The following is a 16,246-nucleotide window of genomic DNA, read 5'->3' as shown; positions in this document are numbered from 1 at the left end:
ATTGATAAATAACCATGAACTAAGATTCCTTAGAACGTTCTGGGAAGTCAAAATCGTTAGCTGGGTATAGTTAAATACATATATGTCTATGCATTGATCTACAAAAGATAGAAAGGTAAAAAAATAAGTTTTTAATGGTTTTTAAAGCAGTTGTCAAGGCTGCATTTATTTGATAAAAAATACAGTAAAAACAGTAATATTATGGAAGATTGTTACAATTTAAAACTAAATGTTTTCTATTTTATTATATTTTAAAAGGTAATAATGTGTGTTGTCAAAGCTGAATTTTCAGCATCATTACTCCAGTCTTCAGTGTCACATGATCCTGCAGAAATCATTCTAATAACACTTATTATTATTATCATATTAAAACCAGTTTTACGTGTTGTTGAATAGAAAGCTCAAAAGAACATATTTTTTTAAATAGATTTTTTTGTAACATTATAAATGTCTTTACTTTTTGGGATATCTGTTATGCTTCCTTGGATAGAAGCATTAATTTCTCTCAAAAAAATCTTACTGACCCCAAACTTCTTTCTTATTTCTATTTTTTTCCCCTGCCCTCGAAATTATATTATCAATAAGTTATGACAACATATTTTTTTTACGTTGCTTTAAAAATTAAAACATCCAAATAAGTTAGACATTTTTCAAATTTTTTACAAGTTACAAGATTTAACTAATTTTTCAAGTCAGTTTAATGTAATTTAAGTTGATATGACTTAAACATCCAAGTTGATTTTACTTAAAAATGTAAGGCAGCAACTTTTTTTTACAGTGTAATTTGTTCTGCCAATTACTGAACGAAAATAAATTAGCAGTGAAATAAGTCAGGAAACAACAATATATGGTTTATAGCTTTAATCATTGGATATTCCCAAGCAATGGTTGCGGAAGAGTAAACAAAAGAGGCTGTTCAAAATCATTTTATTAATCCGGGAAGAGCAAGAAGCCTGTAAAGGTGCAGTCAGTGTCTCTACTGAATATAGAGCTTGGTGCCGTGGTCTGTATAGACACCTTATCATCCACTTTCAATGGCAGTAACACAGATCCTGCAGTTACCATTATCATACCAGGAGAATCACAGAACCTGACTTTCTCTTCCTTCCCTACCTGAATCTTTAGGCAGGCAGACGAGCTAGACGAAATGTGGTAGCTGATGTAATACATGCCAGCTATTTTCACATTGAAGAAACCCTCACTATCCAACACATCATCTTCCCCGGAGATCAGAGGGATTTCAAAGATGATTAAGTTGTCTGGAAGAACTCTCTGTGTCCTAGGACTTTTTTTGTAAGAGAAAACAAAATGCTGGTTTGGAGCATCTACCCCTGTAAAAACTCCCCTCTCTCCCTTCTTTCCATTGTCCCCTGGTGAACCTTGTAGTCCCTCGTCCCCTTTCTGACCAGGCCTGCCAGGAAGTCCATGAATTCCAGGGTCCCCTTTTGGCCCAATCACCGGCACTGCATCTTCACCTGCAAACATGCACACAGACAGGTAATGTGAGTCTAAATGCAGACTTTTTATTTAATTTATTGGATTTTTAGCCTTTATTTATGACAGATAGAGGGCACATTTTTGACTTTCAATAAGCAGTATTTTCACATAAAATAAGCGCTATCACTTCACCTGGATGTCCTCTTTCTCCTTTTGCGCCATCCTTCCCATCGGTACCAGGAACTCCTGGAATACCTGGTCTTCCAGGGAAACCCATGTTCCCATCACATGTATCTGACTCGGAGGAAGCCACCAGCAACAACATAATAGCAAGTTGCGTAACTGCATGTGCAGACATGAAGATAAACGCCTGTTTTAAAACAAAAACAAAACTAAGTGAAATGCATAGTATAAAAAGAACTCAAGGAAAATTGTTGGAAAATTCAGTTCCCAAACTGAAAGGTTACAAATACAGTGACTGCTGAAACAAGCAGGTACATTTTCAATAATCAAATGCTGCATTACAGTAAGACTTTTTGCAAATAAAAGCAAATCACATATTTATTACAATACACGGTTCATAATTAGAATAATTTTTTCTTACCATCTTATCTTTCAAAACAATTGTTGGAAATACAGATGATGGCCTGAAAGAAGAGTGTTATTGAATGTTTTTCTCCTGCCTGTACTGCAAGCATGAAGAGCTCTGGTTTGATTTCCCAGTTTCAGAGGAGAAGATCAGTGTTGCACAATATAGGGGAAGTAACAAAACACATGTTCATCAGAATCTTGATTTAAAGAAACCTTGGATTACTTTTTTTTTTCATCATTGACATTTCATTTTGCTAATGTTTGCAAGTTCCATATCCCTTTTCTGAGAAAATGGAAGCAGAGAAATTAAAAAGATTTTTACAGATCAAAACATTCTGTGCGAAGTTATTGATATTGATATTAATATTAATATTAATATTAATATTAATATTAATATTGATATTGATGTTGATGTTGATGTTGATGTTGATGCTGATGCTGATGTTGATATCAATATCAACATCAACTGTTTTCAACATTAATAAGAAATGTTAGACTATTAGAATGTTTTTTGAAAGATCATGTGACACTGAAGACTGGGTGGCTGCAGAAAATTCAACTTTGTCATCACAGGAAAAAATAACATTTTAAAATATATATTTAAAAAAACAGTTATTTCAATTTGTACAATTATTTCACAATACAACTGTTTACTGTATTTTTGTTCAAATAAATGCAGCCTTTATGACCTTTATGTAGGCTATCACATTTGTTAAAAATATATAGCCTATTTATGATAGATTATCTGTATTAATTGCATTGTTGTCATTCAGATAATGTTTAGAGTTGTTTGCTAAAATTGTACTTATGTACAATCATTAACAATTCATATTTTCATATTCATATTTCTCAATCTTCTTGGATTAGGCGTGTCAAATCCTTTGGTATGATTAAACCTGAGACAAACAATTTACTGAAGCATAATTTTATTTTATTTGATCAGAAGATTTCAAAACGTAATAGTGTGCATTTTTCTTATGAGTAAAACGTACAGCGTGTTTAACAAGCATGTCTTAATGTTCAGCTTTATTTTAAAACAGTGCAACAATCAATCAGTGTGCATGAATCAGGAAACCCGAGAAAACACTGTCGGCTTTCCTCCCTTCTGCAAACAGGCCATTATAGCTATTTGTCACCAGCCAGACTTTCTCATTCTCTTTCAGATAAACAGCTAGTCCACCAGAGCTCACCTGTTGGCTGTTTTTTTGTATGTGCTCACAGAAACTACCTAGCTTCTTATCATCATGCATTAGGATTACACACATTTTGTCTTTGGACGATGCATGAAACACAAAATAATAAGTGCCAGGAATTTTACATACAAATTTGCTCTCTTCTGCATTGAAATGGCCATTGACATTGGTGATAATAGTACCGAAGCGTATCACAGCACCGGGCTCAGGAAGCGATCTTGTGGCACGGGACACACTGAATGCAGACTGCAGGGGAGATCTGGAACCTTCTGAATTGCCTGGGTCCCCTGGCTCTCCTGGGGGGCCGAGTGGTCCCTTTATGCCGGAATCCCCATGGATACCTCTTTTTCCAGGCCTTCCTTTGATTCCAGGCTCCCCCTTTTCTCCATTTTTTATGGCCTGGTCAGGTTTGAGAGGATTCCCTGTTAAGACACACACTGGTTGTTTTAACATCATATTAGAGGTACAATATACCCTATCTCTTAAAGGCACCTGTTGGCGTTTTATATAATTTAGTCCTTTTTATGAACATATTTTTATTTTTGGGTCCACCCAAACACCAAAATATTCCCTCAATGTTGTTCATTGCAAGTTTTACTGTTAACGTGGGATAGTTGCTCTATAGACATAACTTACATTTAAACACATTCAACACTTAATTAATCTATGATCAAATATTTTGAAACTGATTTGGTAGTCTATTTGATCTGAGCTTTTGGGTTCATAGCCTACATAGAAACATAAAGTGTTTCTTTGTGTGGTTATTGATTCATTAAAAGATCCACCGTGACCTCATTAGTAATTTGCCAATTGCCTAAACTGGTTGCTTTGTATGATTTTGATCCACTAAAATTACCGGCTCAAAAAAGAGTCATTTGTTCGGGATTCAAACTCGCGCGAAAACAGTAACGGAACCGAACCATTTTAAAATATGGAACAGGTTCTGAATAAGAACTGGTTCTCGATAACCTAAACTAAAGCACACTGGATGTTTTATTTTACATAAAAATAAAAAATAAAAAAATAAAAACACACAAGAGTCAATCTTACCAGGATATCCTGTCTCTCCCTTCACCCCATCTCTACCATCACGTCCAGGATATCCAGGAATACCTGGCAAACCAGGCATCGCTCCAGCAGGACAAGTGTCCGTAGAGACCAGATGGAGGCAGAGAGAACCCGCTAAAAGTGTCCCAAAAATGATGCGATCACCAAACATGTTTACTGTGGCGCCTTGAACCTTGAACGTCTTGAAAGACTGAGCTCTATAATCTTATAGCATAAGAAGAAGCCAATGAAATGACAATCACAGTTCCTCTTTTTCATTGCACGTGCACCCATCCAAGGACCTTTCACAAAACTGTTGCCTATTCAAACAAAACCTTATTTTATATTCCCAACAAATAGTGGCAAAACTGATTTTTTCTTTACATCAAACAACTTTTATTTTCATTTGATACACATTTCATTGTTAATAGATTTCATAATTATTTCATAATCATAACCTTTTACTAAAGGTAAAAATGTTCTCATGCTTTTATTTAGAATTTGTTCATGTGAGACATTTATCAAAGACAACAAAGCATTTTTAAAACAACATGAATACAAGATTGTAATACAGCGTACAACAAATCAGATAAGATGGCTTCATCTATATTTTTAAGTTGCTTACATCACTTCAGTAATATACTACGATCAGTCAATATCATTTGCAATGAGTTGCTAACAAGTCTACTCTGTGCTGTGATAGATTAAAAATCCATTGAACACTACAGACATGCTTTTGGGCATTTTGCCACCAGCAGGATCTGTGAAAGGCTCAATCCATACTTTATCTTTTGCAGATAGTTGGAGAACGACTCCACCTGACACAACAAGAGATAGTGACCGTGGGTTGAAGTCGCAGAAATTTAGGCTGACTGGAGATGCACTGTCACTCTTAAGTCTGAGACATAAGCGTCCTTCAGACGATGCGTGAAACACAAAGTAATACACCCCTGGGTCCTTGCAAGTGAAATAGCCAGTTTTAAGGCTGAAATGATTACCGACATTGCTAAGTTGACTATCAAAGGTCACAGGTTGACCATATGAAGCATAATCTTTTGAATTTCGCAGAACAGAGAAAGCTGGCTTCTGACGGACGTTGACGGCATCACTGCCTCCGCTGGATCCTTTAGGACCCTCAGGACCAGGGGAACCCTTTGGGCCCCGATCACCAATGAGACCCTTAAGACCAGGTTCTCCTGGGGGGCCTCTGCTGCCCATCTCTCCTTTGAGCTCCTCTATGGTGACACTGTTCAGCACATCCTGCAATGCTGAGAGAACATTCATAAACTATCATTTCATTTCCTCCGTACTAAACAAGTGTAAAGAATGCTATTTCGTTTTCAACTAACCATGAGCATTACTCTCTTACCTGGTGCTCCTTTCTCTCCCTTTGCTCCTGGCAAGCCGTCCCGGCCGAGGACTCCACTCACACCATCTATCCCATGTATCGCACAGTTAGTCTGACAGGAAGCAGAGGGAAGCAGCACTCCCATCCAAAGAAAAGCAAAGAAAGCCAAAAGCTGCATCCTAAAACATCTAGGATCAATAACAAATGAGGATAACAACTTCACAGGCATTTTGAGGTAATGTACTATAAAAGAAACAACTAAAAGCCCATGTAAAATAACATAATTACGATTATAAAGTCATTCGTTAGACAGGTCTGCCTTACCAGTTTCTCGCTGTAAATTTTACACTTCTTTTCCTGATTGTAGGCAGTAAAATGAAAAAAAAAGAAAAGGTTGAAGCAGAGGGAAAAAAAGTAATGGTTTCATTTCTCCAAAATTTTATAAAAAAAAAACTCTTGAATTTGTCAACACATGCATTTATTTCTTCCCCATTCTCCATCAGTCTGTTTCCTATTCTCAAAACAAAAAGGTCAAGCATTTATTGTCATAATTATGTAAAATCATAAAAAAACATTTAAAAAATCCTCATGCAGCTGCAAAACAACCTGCATGATCCATTTAATACATATTTTAAATAATTTAAATTAAGACAATGATCATCTTTTCACTGAAATAATAATAATAACCAAAATAAATATCTAAAATATAAAACAGGCTATTGTTTTTAGCTTCCTGAAATTGTAACCCTAGTTTGACACCTGTCAACAATTATCAAATTACCAAACCACAAACAATTTATTTTTTATTTAAACCCAAAGTTTTCCTTACTATACATTCTCTATGAGGATATCTGAAAGAAAAAAAATATTCTTTCTTTTGGGGAACAAAAAAGAAGATATTTTGAGAAATGTTTCAGTGGTTTTTAGTTTTTTGACCAACATTGGAGGCATGGTAACCAAAACAGTTTGTTCTTCAAAATGTCTTCTTTTTTGCTCTGCAGAAGAAAGAAAGGCATACAGGTTTGGAACAAAATGAAGGCAGAATTAAAAATTTTGGGTGAAAGGACAGAATATATACTTTACACAACTACAGAAGCCAGAATAACAGTACAAAAGCATCCACAACAAAGCTGAAAGATTGGGATTATTTTTTATTCATTATTGCACATATGCCGAACAAAAATTACAAACAGAACAGCACAAGTGCTTCAGCATAGATGCATGTTTTCAAAGGTCACACAAAAACAACATTTAATTAATTGTCAGTTATAATATAGATTCTACTTGTTTTTGATCAGCATGGAGACTAGACTCTGATTCATGTTTGCTTCCTTCTCATGGCACTCATGAACACCAGTTAAAGGAACAGGTTCTGTCTTACTCTCCCTCTGGTAGTATGGACAAACCTTTAGATGTTCAGAAATTGGAGGCAGTTTGTCGAAGCACCAGCTGTCCACAGTGGAGAACAGGTTGCTAAACTGCCAAACCTGATGACGTTTTGAAAGTCAGTTAGTTTAACATTAAGTCGGATACTTGCTTAAAATGTTCATACACAAACTAAGTGAACAGCTGCATCATTCTGCATTGTTTTGGCATTTGACACATTTTAAGAGTTATGCATATGTATCTGCTTTCCAATGATATCAATATGTTTCTACATCTGTTGTTGTCAAGATATAATCACTTGGTGGCTGTCATAAAAAATAAGCATTTTTGATCAAATTACCCCTAAAGGTTCTAAAATTATAACATCCGGAGGAATATTTTATATAGTTTATTCAAAAATTCATAGAAAAAAATCAATAGAAACCAATAACAGGTTAAAATATATACTGTATAATGCATTTGTAATATAGCACATACAGTACCAGTATATATAACAATATATTATTTACACTTTCAGCAATATGCTCTTTTCTAGCTAAATTATGAGAGTTATGGATGGACACAGACGGACATTCCTGAGGTAAAAGTCACCTGACATGTTCACAATCTGTTTTATTGACGTCTTACCAAACACTGAAACACTGACATGACTGTCATATGAAAGATGTTACATTTTAATAAATTGCACTATATCTTTTACCATAGCACACCTTCTCATGTCTATTCATGCTTTTTTTTCTGTACTAATATTAGAGGAAGCAATGATCAGTTCATTGTGCTCTGTGCTGAGCATCAAAACAATTATTGTTTGAATTTCATAATACAAGTGTGGCGAACAGAACGAGGTCGAGGAACGTGAGAGAACGGCGCGAGGCCGGTGGCGTGATTAATGATGAACGACACCTGTGAGACGCACCGGTCTCGTATCTCTCACGGAGGAGCGGAAGCATAAAGGAGGAGTGACGACTGTGAGAGATACGAGACCGGTGCGTCTCACAGGTGTCGTTCATCATTAATCACGCCAACGGCCTTGCGCCGTTCTCTCACATCCCTCGACCTCGTCCTGTTCGCCACGACAAGTAACATTATTTAAAAGATGAGACTCGAGATAAAGATGAGGTAAACCTGTAAAATTCTTCTTTTTTTATTGCGTTATTACACAAACCGTTCATTGCGACTTACGCCGGAATATCTTCAGAATTTTAATCGCTGTAGAAACTCACCCTCTTTTTGGTTCTCCAGCACCATCCACCATGAGAGTAGACCTTCTTCTCCCACTTCAGTGAGACCATCCCTCTCTCATGAAGCAAGGTGCTGCATACCTCCCTCATGAGACGGGAGACCAGAGCCAGCTGGGACAGGGTGAAGCTGTCGAGAAATCCAGCAACGTGGACCAGGACCTCAAAAGGTAGCCTGCTCAGAGAATCTGTATTGCGTGCACGCTTTCTTTCCACTGTGACTGTTTTTACACCTTCATACAGTGTATCTGAAACCTCTGGTCGGAGGCAGAAGGTGCTGAGCTCTTTGTCATAGAAGACCGTCGCTCGGTGAGAGCTTGGCTGAAACCTTCTCTGAATAAAAGTGCAGCCGAGGTAGGCGAGAGGGCATCGCTGTTCAAACCATCCACTGACGTAACTCTGGATGTCAGAGTGAACATTCTTGTAGTGTGAAGGAAACTCATCCCGTCGGAACGTGTGGTTGCACAGGTACGTAAATGCAGAGCTGGATTTGTTGTGTCTTCTGGTGACGCTTTCAGCCTGAATGCGGACATGAAGTTTCAAAGCCTGGTCAGCAGTGATGTCAGCCAGCGAGGTCTCTGCTTTGAAAGGCGCCGAGTAGAAATCATATGTCTGAGTTCCAACGTCCAGAAGAAGGGCGTCTGTGGACACTGATTCAGCAATGAGATGCCCCCGTAGTTCCCTCTCTAAAGAACACAATAGAGTAGCTTGAACTTCATCCCATTTTGGCATGTCATCGATTTCAACACTTAGGTCAGATGTGTCTACGCTCATGCTCACCCTCTTGTTATGCGTGGGGTTTCGAATGCGACTGTGTTTGGCTCTGAAGCTGGTTGGGACTTTGAAAGTGCGGACTGTTTTAATCTTCATGGGCTCCAAATGTTCGTAAATGAGTTTCTTTTTGGGTCTTGTGTCACATGCAAACAGGGATGTGGCGATGACGAATTTATCCTCATCCATTTCATATGCGTTGTCCTGAGGGATGTCAGTAGCTGCATCTTGACTGTCGATCTGCATTTCCCGCTCTTCCCGTAAGACTTCTAACCTGCTTGGGTTTGCTTGTGGCTTTATTTCATTACCGTGAGAGGTTTTAGGATTTTTCCCCAAAGCTTTTATCGTTTGCTTGCAGCCGCTCATTTCCATACTGAACATTCTTTCCCAAATATTATAGCTTTCGAGATTCGACACATTAGGGTTCCTCGCCAGTTCTTCTCGTTCCTCCTGAGTCAGATCTCCTTCTTCAGTTTCCGTGCTTGAAGACACAAACTCTTCCTCGACTCTATTCGAGAATGGTACCCCTCCCACGGCCCCCTCTGGCACTGCAACTGAAGGCTCCTCAGCCAACTTTTCAATAAGTTCAGGGAAGATAATCTTCATTTTGAGAGAATGAAAGAGGTGCTGCTGGTCCCTCAGAGCCATCGAGAGATCCAGAGGTTCCTGAGCGTAGTTTTCCTTCAAAACATTCTCGTAGAACTCAGGGGTCTCAGACTCTTCGATGGGCCATCGGTTCCACTCCATGGAGCAGGAGACGACACTAGCCGGACACACCGTCAAGTGCTTAGCTAGGTTTGAGCGGCACATGGTGAATGGGCAGCCATATTCAACGTTGAGACAAGGCACCCTCTCATTGGGGCACAAAAGCATGTGTTCTTCTTCCTTGCACAGGTGAAACACGGCACCGCACAGAAAACGACAGCTGATGATTGCACATGACACAGAAATCTCAATTGCCGTCTTGCAGCGGCGGCTGTGGCAGCTCTCACAGTGGCGATGAAGCTTGGATGTTTGGGTCTTTTGTCTACCCTGTGAAGAAATGCAAGATGCTGGTGTTTTAACAGTGTTTTAGGCTGGATATACAGTTTGGAAAGTGTTTTACCATAACTGTAAGTGAATGTAAATGACTTGCAAATCTCAGATCCTGAAGAACATCATTAAGGACTTGGAATATGTATACTGCAGTTGCAACGTAATGTAGCTACACATTGTAAATGTATTAATTATTTGCATATTCCACCACTGTGTGGTAAAACTGTATTTCAGAAATAGCAACAAGCTAATGCTAAAAACCTAAATGATTCTTGCAGAAACAAAAGACATATTTAGATTGCTATGCTTACATCTTGTATTTGGTAGACACTAAAAAGGCAAATAAAAGTTGACCTACCATAGTGTTTTACTTTGAGCTCCACAGTGGCGTTTAGCTTACTCACTTATAGTTTGAGTGAGCCTATATCTGTGTCTGCCCATTTGTTAAAAATAGACACTTATGCTTGGCAGTGTGACTTGTTCTGTGGCGTACAAGATCAAGTTACATGTTCTGCAAACTTGTTCTGTTTTCAAGGCATCCAAGCTCAGCGCCAGTTTACACAGAACGTATAATGCACTGCATAATGCAGTGATTTGTCATTGCAGTCATTGCAACTCGATATTTGCACTCTCACGAATGCTTTCATCATAAGTAACAGTGCAAACACAATGTAAATAAGAAATTTGTTGATTATAATGGGAGTTTTAGTGAGATTCCAGAACTCAAGTCACGGATAAACTCACACTGCGATTGACAGCTCCAGCGATTGTAAAGGGACGATCTTTCTTTGACCGTTTTCTATATATAATTTAATCACAGTTTAAATAACAGATTATTTTCATCCTGCTAAGAGAAACAATGTGAAGTTGACTGTTTAGTCACTGGATTGATTTACTGTTACATATAACAGCAAACGATTTTGAGACAAAGAACATCTGACTACGCATGAATTATTAATCACTGGTCAAAGATCAGGCATTTCAATTAACACGGTTACTTACATCTTGTGGCATTACTGTCGAGTCCATATCGTAAAAGTCAGTTTGCAAAGCCTGTGCCGAAATTGCGTCTGATTTACCAAAGAATCCACAGTAAAATGTACCAAATACAAATAAATAATTGTTGAAAATAAATAACCACATTCCTAGCATTAGGTTCCTTTGGAAGGTAATGTTATTTTTAGTCAAGTGATCCTGTATTGCTCTTCTCTCCTCGTCATCTCACTAACACGCCAGTGGGCGCCGCGGAGCCAAAGCTGCAATGATGAAGTAGACGTTGATCTTCATCTTCTTTCAAATATCTGTGACGTCATAAATCGGCACATTCAAAAAATAGTAATTTTCAGACCTTGGTTTAAATAAAAGCTGTTTTTGGACTAACAAGGAGGTTTTGACGTCTGAAACTTGCAGGATATTCTTTATAGTATGATGACCTCTTATATGTCAAAAGCTCAAGGACAATTTTATTTCTCAATTCATGACCCCTTTAAAGTTTCTTCAGCTTTTCTGCTTCTGGCCGTTTGAATGCAAAAATAAATGAATGCACAGGTCATGTTTTTAAACAGTTTCAGTATTAGGTTATTTATTAGATTAGCATTTAAGATCTATTAGTACAACAGTGCTTTTCTAATCATACAATTATTGTGCATATGTTGTGCGCAATAAGAGATACACTATGGATTTAGTGTTCCCATCATGTTTAGAACTAAAAACATTAAACACAAACATGACAAGGGATATGGAAATCTATGACAATAAAGTCATAAAACAATAATCACATGCTGCTTTACTATCAGTGATTTGATGTTTTATTGTCTAGAGAGAATAAAAGGCTACATTCAGTAAGATATCAAACATTTGAGACCTGAAATTATGGGATCCAATTTTTTATTTAAACCTAGAAATAAAATGGTTAATAAATAACCAAAAAGTAATACGATTCTGCATTATTTCTAGGCCACTAATAAGCAAATCATGTTTACAAAAACGTATGGACTTCATGCAGCTTGAGTTCTGCTGTCATTAAAGCAAAAAATGTAACTGTAAAGCAAAAAATGTAAATGTAAATACTCTAACATCCTAAAATTAATGTTAATTCTTAAATAAATGTTTACATTCATATTATAATTTGCAAAGAAAAATAAGAAAAATGATAAATAGAATAATGTTAATTCAAACCGCACTGTAAGCATCTTTAAAAAATTCAAAATAAAAGTTACAGTTACAGTATCATTTGCGTGCCATAAACAAAGAAATCAAACCGTGTCTCCCCTTTTTGTTGTTGTCAAACATGGCCAGGGCAAAGGGCTCAGTTTTCAGTTCAGTTTGGTAGAATGGACAGTGTTTCAGGTGCTCAGCCATTGATGGAGTGTTGCTGATGCACCAGTTATCCACTTTGCTAAAAAGATTACTGAACTCCCAGACCTAAGAAAGAGAGATAAAGAAAAACAAGGGAGATATTATAGTTAAAATCAATAAGAGATCTTTACCTTGAACTTGAAACTGATTAAAACCTGTCAAAAGAAAATGTCTAAGTCATGCAATATTTTTGATTGGCCTAAATTTTATTCCGTTTCTGATTTGAATACCAATTTTATCAGTCCTACTTACCTTCATTTTATGCAGATTTTGAATAGTTTGAATCACTTCAGATTTTTTTTTTTTTTTTTTTTTTTTTTAAACTGTAGGTCTACTAAACAAATAGCTTATTGTCGAAAGTGTAATTCATTGCTATAGAAATGTTTTGAAAATAAACATTTTAAAAAATATTTATTAAAAAAGCCTTACTATGGTATGTTTCCAGCGGGCTCCTCCATGAGAGTATGACTTCTTACGCCACTTAAAGGCCACCATTCCTCTCTCCTGCAGAAGCGTGGCACATACATCCCTAAACAATAATGAGACCAAGGCTAGCTGGGACAGGGTGAAACTATCCAGGTAACCAGCGATGTGTTGAAGCACCTCAAAGGGAAGGCTACTGAGAGAATCTTCATATTTGGCACGTGCCTTTAGAGCAACACTCTGCAAATCGTTCATAAGAGAGGCAGGAATCTCAGGCGTGAGGGTGAAAATACTGAGGTCTTGGTTATAAGAGACTTTGGCCCTGTGTGTGTTGGGCTGTAATCTTCTCTGACTGAAGGTGCAACCAAGGTAGGCCAGAGGGCATCTCTGTTCAAACCAGCCACTCAGACAGGATTGTATATCCGAATGTACGTTCTTAAAGTGTGAGGCAAACTCATCCCGCCGGAAGAAATGGCCACACAGGAACGTGAAAGCCGAGGTGGATTTGTTGTGTCTGAGGGTAACTGTTTCTGTATCAAGCTCAACGTGAAGTTTCAAATCATTGTCTTCTGTAATTTCAGAAAGAGTTGCATTGTATTTGAAGGGAGCTGTGGCAAAATTATATGTCTGTGTCGCAATATCAACATAAAGTCCATCTGTCGCCACAGTTTCGCTAATTTTGTGGCCCCGTATCTCAGCCTCTGCAGAACAGAGTAGGGTTGCAAACATCTCATCCATCTCCTGGCTATTGTTTTTAGATGCATCGAGGTCAGACGTGCCGACACATTTGTGCTCAGTCAATGGTCTTGAACCTAAGTCTTTTTGCTGAATGCGTTTTTGTTTGTAACTACTGGGAACCTTGAAGGAACGTAGAGTTTGGACTGGTATTGGCTCCAGGCTGCCATAAACAAAATCTCTCTCTCTGGGCGTGCAAGCATCCATCTGACCGAAGGAGATCAGCATGCGCCCGTGATGCACTATGTACATGTTGAATTCTCTGGGTTTCACATCCTGCCCGAGTCTCTCCAGGACGCCATCCTGCCAAGGTGCAAATCCAGTTTTGGAGATATCCATTTGTGATACATCAGCTTTCTCTTTCTCAGGCTCTACAGAAGCTCCTTGTGGCTTTGTTTCCGACGCCTCTGCCTCCGCCTGCTTGCAACCTCCCATTTCCATGCTAAACATCTTTTCGAACAGATTGTACTTCTCCTTGTCAATGCTGCCATTTAGGACCACATCTTCATTTAGAGATTTCTCACAAGATTTTGCTGGTTCATTTACCAAAACTGAACCTCCATGTCCGTTGACATGAATCCCATTACACACAGACTCTCTTCGTACTGCTTCCTCACCGTCGTCCTCTTCCATTGGAGCAGGTTCCTCTTCTTGTTCCTCCATCAACTCAGGAAAGCAGCTCCTCATTTTCAACCTGGCACATAGATGTTTCTGGTCTCTCAGTGCCATGGAAAGGTCCAGTGATTCCTGCTCGTGGAACTCTTTAAGAAGGTTTGTACACAAGGGGGCATCTGGGTTCTCGACAGGCCAGCGGTTCCACTCCATCGAGCAGCAGACGACGCTTGCAGGACACACCTCAAGGTGTTTGGCCAGCTGAGAGCGATGCATGGTGAAAGGGCAGCCATAGTGAGCGTTAATGCAGGGTACCTTCTCATTGGGACACAGCAGAGAGTGCTCCTCCTCTTTACACATGTGGAAGGAGGCCCCACAGAGCAAGCGGCAGTTGATGACCATGCAAGACACGGAGACCTCTATGGAGGCTTTGCAGCGGCGACTGTAACAGGTCTCACAATGCCTGTGCAACCTTGGACCAGATCTCCTATAGTGGCTCTGTGGAAAAACAATAGACAAGCACAACAAAACGTCTCACAGTGCGCTGACAAGCACAGTATTTAATCTATATTGAAGTATTTCCTACTGAAACAGGATGGTGATTTATTATGTATTGATAGTTGTGTCACGGTCTAGTTTAGTCTCTTTATCATGTCTTGTTTAGTTTCATAGTTTCATAGTCATGTTCTGTTTATTTTCTAGATCATGGTTTTCATTGTCACTGTCTCTAAGTTTGCACACCTGGCCCCTGTTTCTTTGATTCCCTCAGCGCATTTAAGCCTTCAGTTTTTTTAGTTCTATGTTCTGCATTAAAGTTTATGTTATGTAGTGTGCTTTCTGTGTTTATAAAAGTTCCTTTCGTCAATTCTGCGTCACGCATTTCATCTTTGGATTTAGCTACATGCAAATCGTGACGAGATTTCAGGTGCAGACTTTAGAGGGAGGGACATTCTCATTCTAAAGAGCATTTGATCGGACAAAAATATGGGTGAGTGCAAGCCGATGAGTGCAAGATGAGTCATCAATAATTCTGGTACATTTAGAGCAAGACTAAATTTAGATATCTGATTTGGGTCAACTTTTATGAGTACAAAAATGTATAAATAGCCTCAAATCTAAATGATGTGGACTTAAAGCCACAAAATACCAATCTTGAGCTATTATATTAAATTATATAATCTCATTCTTTGCTCAGTTAATTATAATAATGCATTGTAGTTTCCATTCCATCCTAATGCTCAGTAATATAATGCTGACCCATTGTGTAATTCAAATCTATTTTATGCCATATACTTTTATAAACAAAATATCACTGATTAACCAATTTTTAAGTAATGAGAAAATTAAATGAACATACCATTATTATCCAAAGCAGCGTCAATGAGCAACAGCAGCTTCTGAAAAAGTAGAGTATTTTATTCTTTAAAATGTCTGTATACTGTAACACATCTCTACACACATTGATACATTATAACAGTTACCTTTGTGCAGTATATTTGTGTTAAACCATATATTTTCACTTTTAAAGTACCTGCTTTTATAAGACCTTGCCGTTAATGGTGAAAAGTTGCAGACAGCACTGACAGCAGTTACCTAAACAGTTACCAAACAACTTACCTAAAGGGTGAACCATATCTAAAGAAGTTCCCCTGCTTGTTACAAGAGACCTTTCTAAGGAACAAGATGGTGGGTCATGTTAAAAATAGTCACCTCAGCTGGCAGCAAGTTACATGACCTGTAGAAAATTTAAATGAACTGTAGAAAACTTGAAAAAAAAAGGACAAACATTATGAAATAATAATTAAACTATATAACTATATAAACGTACTATAATTAAAGCTCTTTACTGCCTTCTTAGGGCAAACAGACGACAGAAAAGATCAGCAGAGAGAGTTTTTTTTAACCTATTAATGTTTCACGAGGGTCACCAGATGGCAGTCTTTCCTTTTGTTTAGGACTGGGCTCCACAAGCACACAAAGCACAAAATACATTTTGTGTTCTTCTCCATCCTCACGCTTTCCTTATTTTTCATTATGTGATGTTTTTGAAAATGTAATAATGCAGAAAGTTT

General features: G+C 38.0%; 4 protein-coding genes across 4 annotated transcripts; all 4 read right to left on the bottom strand.

The window, feature by feature from the left end:
• Positions 1-117: 117 nt before the first annotated feature.
• Positions 118-2,242, bottom strand: c1qb (complement component 1, q subcomponent, B chain). The gene is made up of 3 exons (XM_079585470.1): positions 2,042-2,242; positions 1,630-1,807; positions 118-1,475 (listed from the first exon to the last, which is right to left on the bottom strand). The coding sequence occupies exons 1-3, from the start codon at positions 2,042-2,044 to the stop codon at positions 931-933; spliced, it is 726 nt and encodes a 241-aa protein (XP_079441596.1). The 5' UTR covers positions 2,045-2,242; the 3' UTR covers positions 118-930.
• Positions 2,243-2,630: 388 nt separating this feature from the next.
• On the bottom strand, positions 2,631-4,583 carry c1qc (complement component 1, q subcomponent, C chain). Its single transcript, XM_079585474.1, has 2 exons — positions 4,272-4,583; positions 2,631-3,643 (listed from the first exon to the last, which is right to left on the bottom strand). Exons 1-2 carry the CDS (start codon positions 4,438-4,440, stop codon positions 3,081-3,083), a joined length of 732 nt encoding a protein of 243 aa, XP_079441600.1. The 5' UTR covers positions 4,441-4,583; the 3' UTR covers positions 2,631-3,080.
• Positions 4,584-4,646: 63 nt separating this feature from the next.
• c1qa (complement component 1, q subcomponent, A chain) lies at positions 4,647-6,129 on the bottom strand. Its single transcript, XM_079585469.1, has 3 exons — positions 5,941-6,129; positions 5,638-5,804; positions 4,647-5,536 (listed from the first exon to the last, which is right to left on the bottom strand). The coding sequence occupies exons 2-3, from the start codon at positions 5,792-5,794 to the stop codon at positions 4,953-4,955; spliced, it is 741 nt and encodes a 246-aa protein (XP_079441595.1). The 5' UTR covers positions 5,795-5,804; positions 5,941-6,129; the 3' UTR covers positions 4,647-4,952.
• Positions 6,130-6,748: 619 nt separating this feature from the next.
• LOC306984524 (uncharacterized protein) lies at positions 6,749-15,825 on the bottom strand. The gene is made up of 6 exons (XM_079585999.1): positions 15,706-15,825; positions 15,532-15,571; positions 12,834-14,672; positions 12,279-12,470; positions 8,226-10,043; positions 6,749-7,103 (listed from the first exon to the last, which is right to left on the bottom strand). The coding sequence occupies exons 2-6, from the start codon at positions 15,532-15,534 to the stop codon at positions 6,897-6,899; spliced, it is 4,059 nt and encodes a 1,352-aa protein (XP_079442125.1). The 5' UTR covers positions 15,535-15,571; positions 15,706-15,825; the 3' UTR covers positions 6,749-6,896.
• Between the last annotated feature and the right edge of the window lie 421 nt (positions 15,826-16,246).

This window comes from Phoxinus phoxinus, assembly GCF_949152265.1.
Source record: "Phoxinus phoxinus genome assembly, chromosome: 17".
Classification (NCBI taxonomy): Eukaryota; Metazoa; Chordata; class Actinopteri; order Cypriniformes; family Leuciscidae; genus Phoxinus; species Phoxinus phoxinus.
Note: the sequence above shows the minus strand (reverse complement) of the source record. Positions and strands in the feature narration are given on the sequence as shown.

What these genes read in the sequence shown, in the direction of transcription:
- c1qc (XM_079585474.1), bottom strand. Translation starts at nt 4,440, where the DNA reads ATGTTTGGTGATCGCATCATTTTTGGGACACTTTTAGCGGGTTCTCTC. An exon ending in GGGAGAGACAGGATATCCTG is followed by an intron (nt 3,644 to 4,271) that starts GTAAGATTGACT and finishes GTGTCTTAACAG; the next exon opens with GGAATCCTCTCAAACCTGAC.
- LOC306984524 (XM_079585999.1), bottom strand. An exon ending in CCCGCTGGAAACATACCATA is followed by an intron (nt 12,471 to 12,833) that starts GTAAGGCTTTTT and finishes TCTCTTTCTTAG; the next exon opens with GTCTGGGAGTTCAGTAATCT. An exon ending in GCTGGAGAACCAAAAAGAGG is followed by an intron (nt 7,104 to 8,225) that starts GTGAGTTTCTAC and finishes AAACGTCATCAG; the next exon opens with GTTTGGCAGTTTAGCAACCT.
- c1qb (XM_079585470.1), bottom strand. An exon ending in AGGAGAAAGAGGACATCCAG is followed by an intron (nt 1,476 to 1,629) that starts GTGAAGTGATAG and finishes GCATGTTTGCAG; the next exon opens with GTGAAGATGCAGTGCCGGTG.
- c1qa (XM_079585469.1), bottom strand. Translation starts at nt 5,794, where the DNA reads ATGCAGCTTTTGGCTTTCTTTGCTTTTCTTTGGATGGGAGTGCTGCTT. An exon ending in GGGAGAGAAAGGAGCACCAG is followed by an intron (nt 5,537 to 5,637) that starts GTAAGAGAGTAA and finishes ATGTTCTCTCAG; the next exon opens with CATTGCAGGATGTGCTGAAC.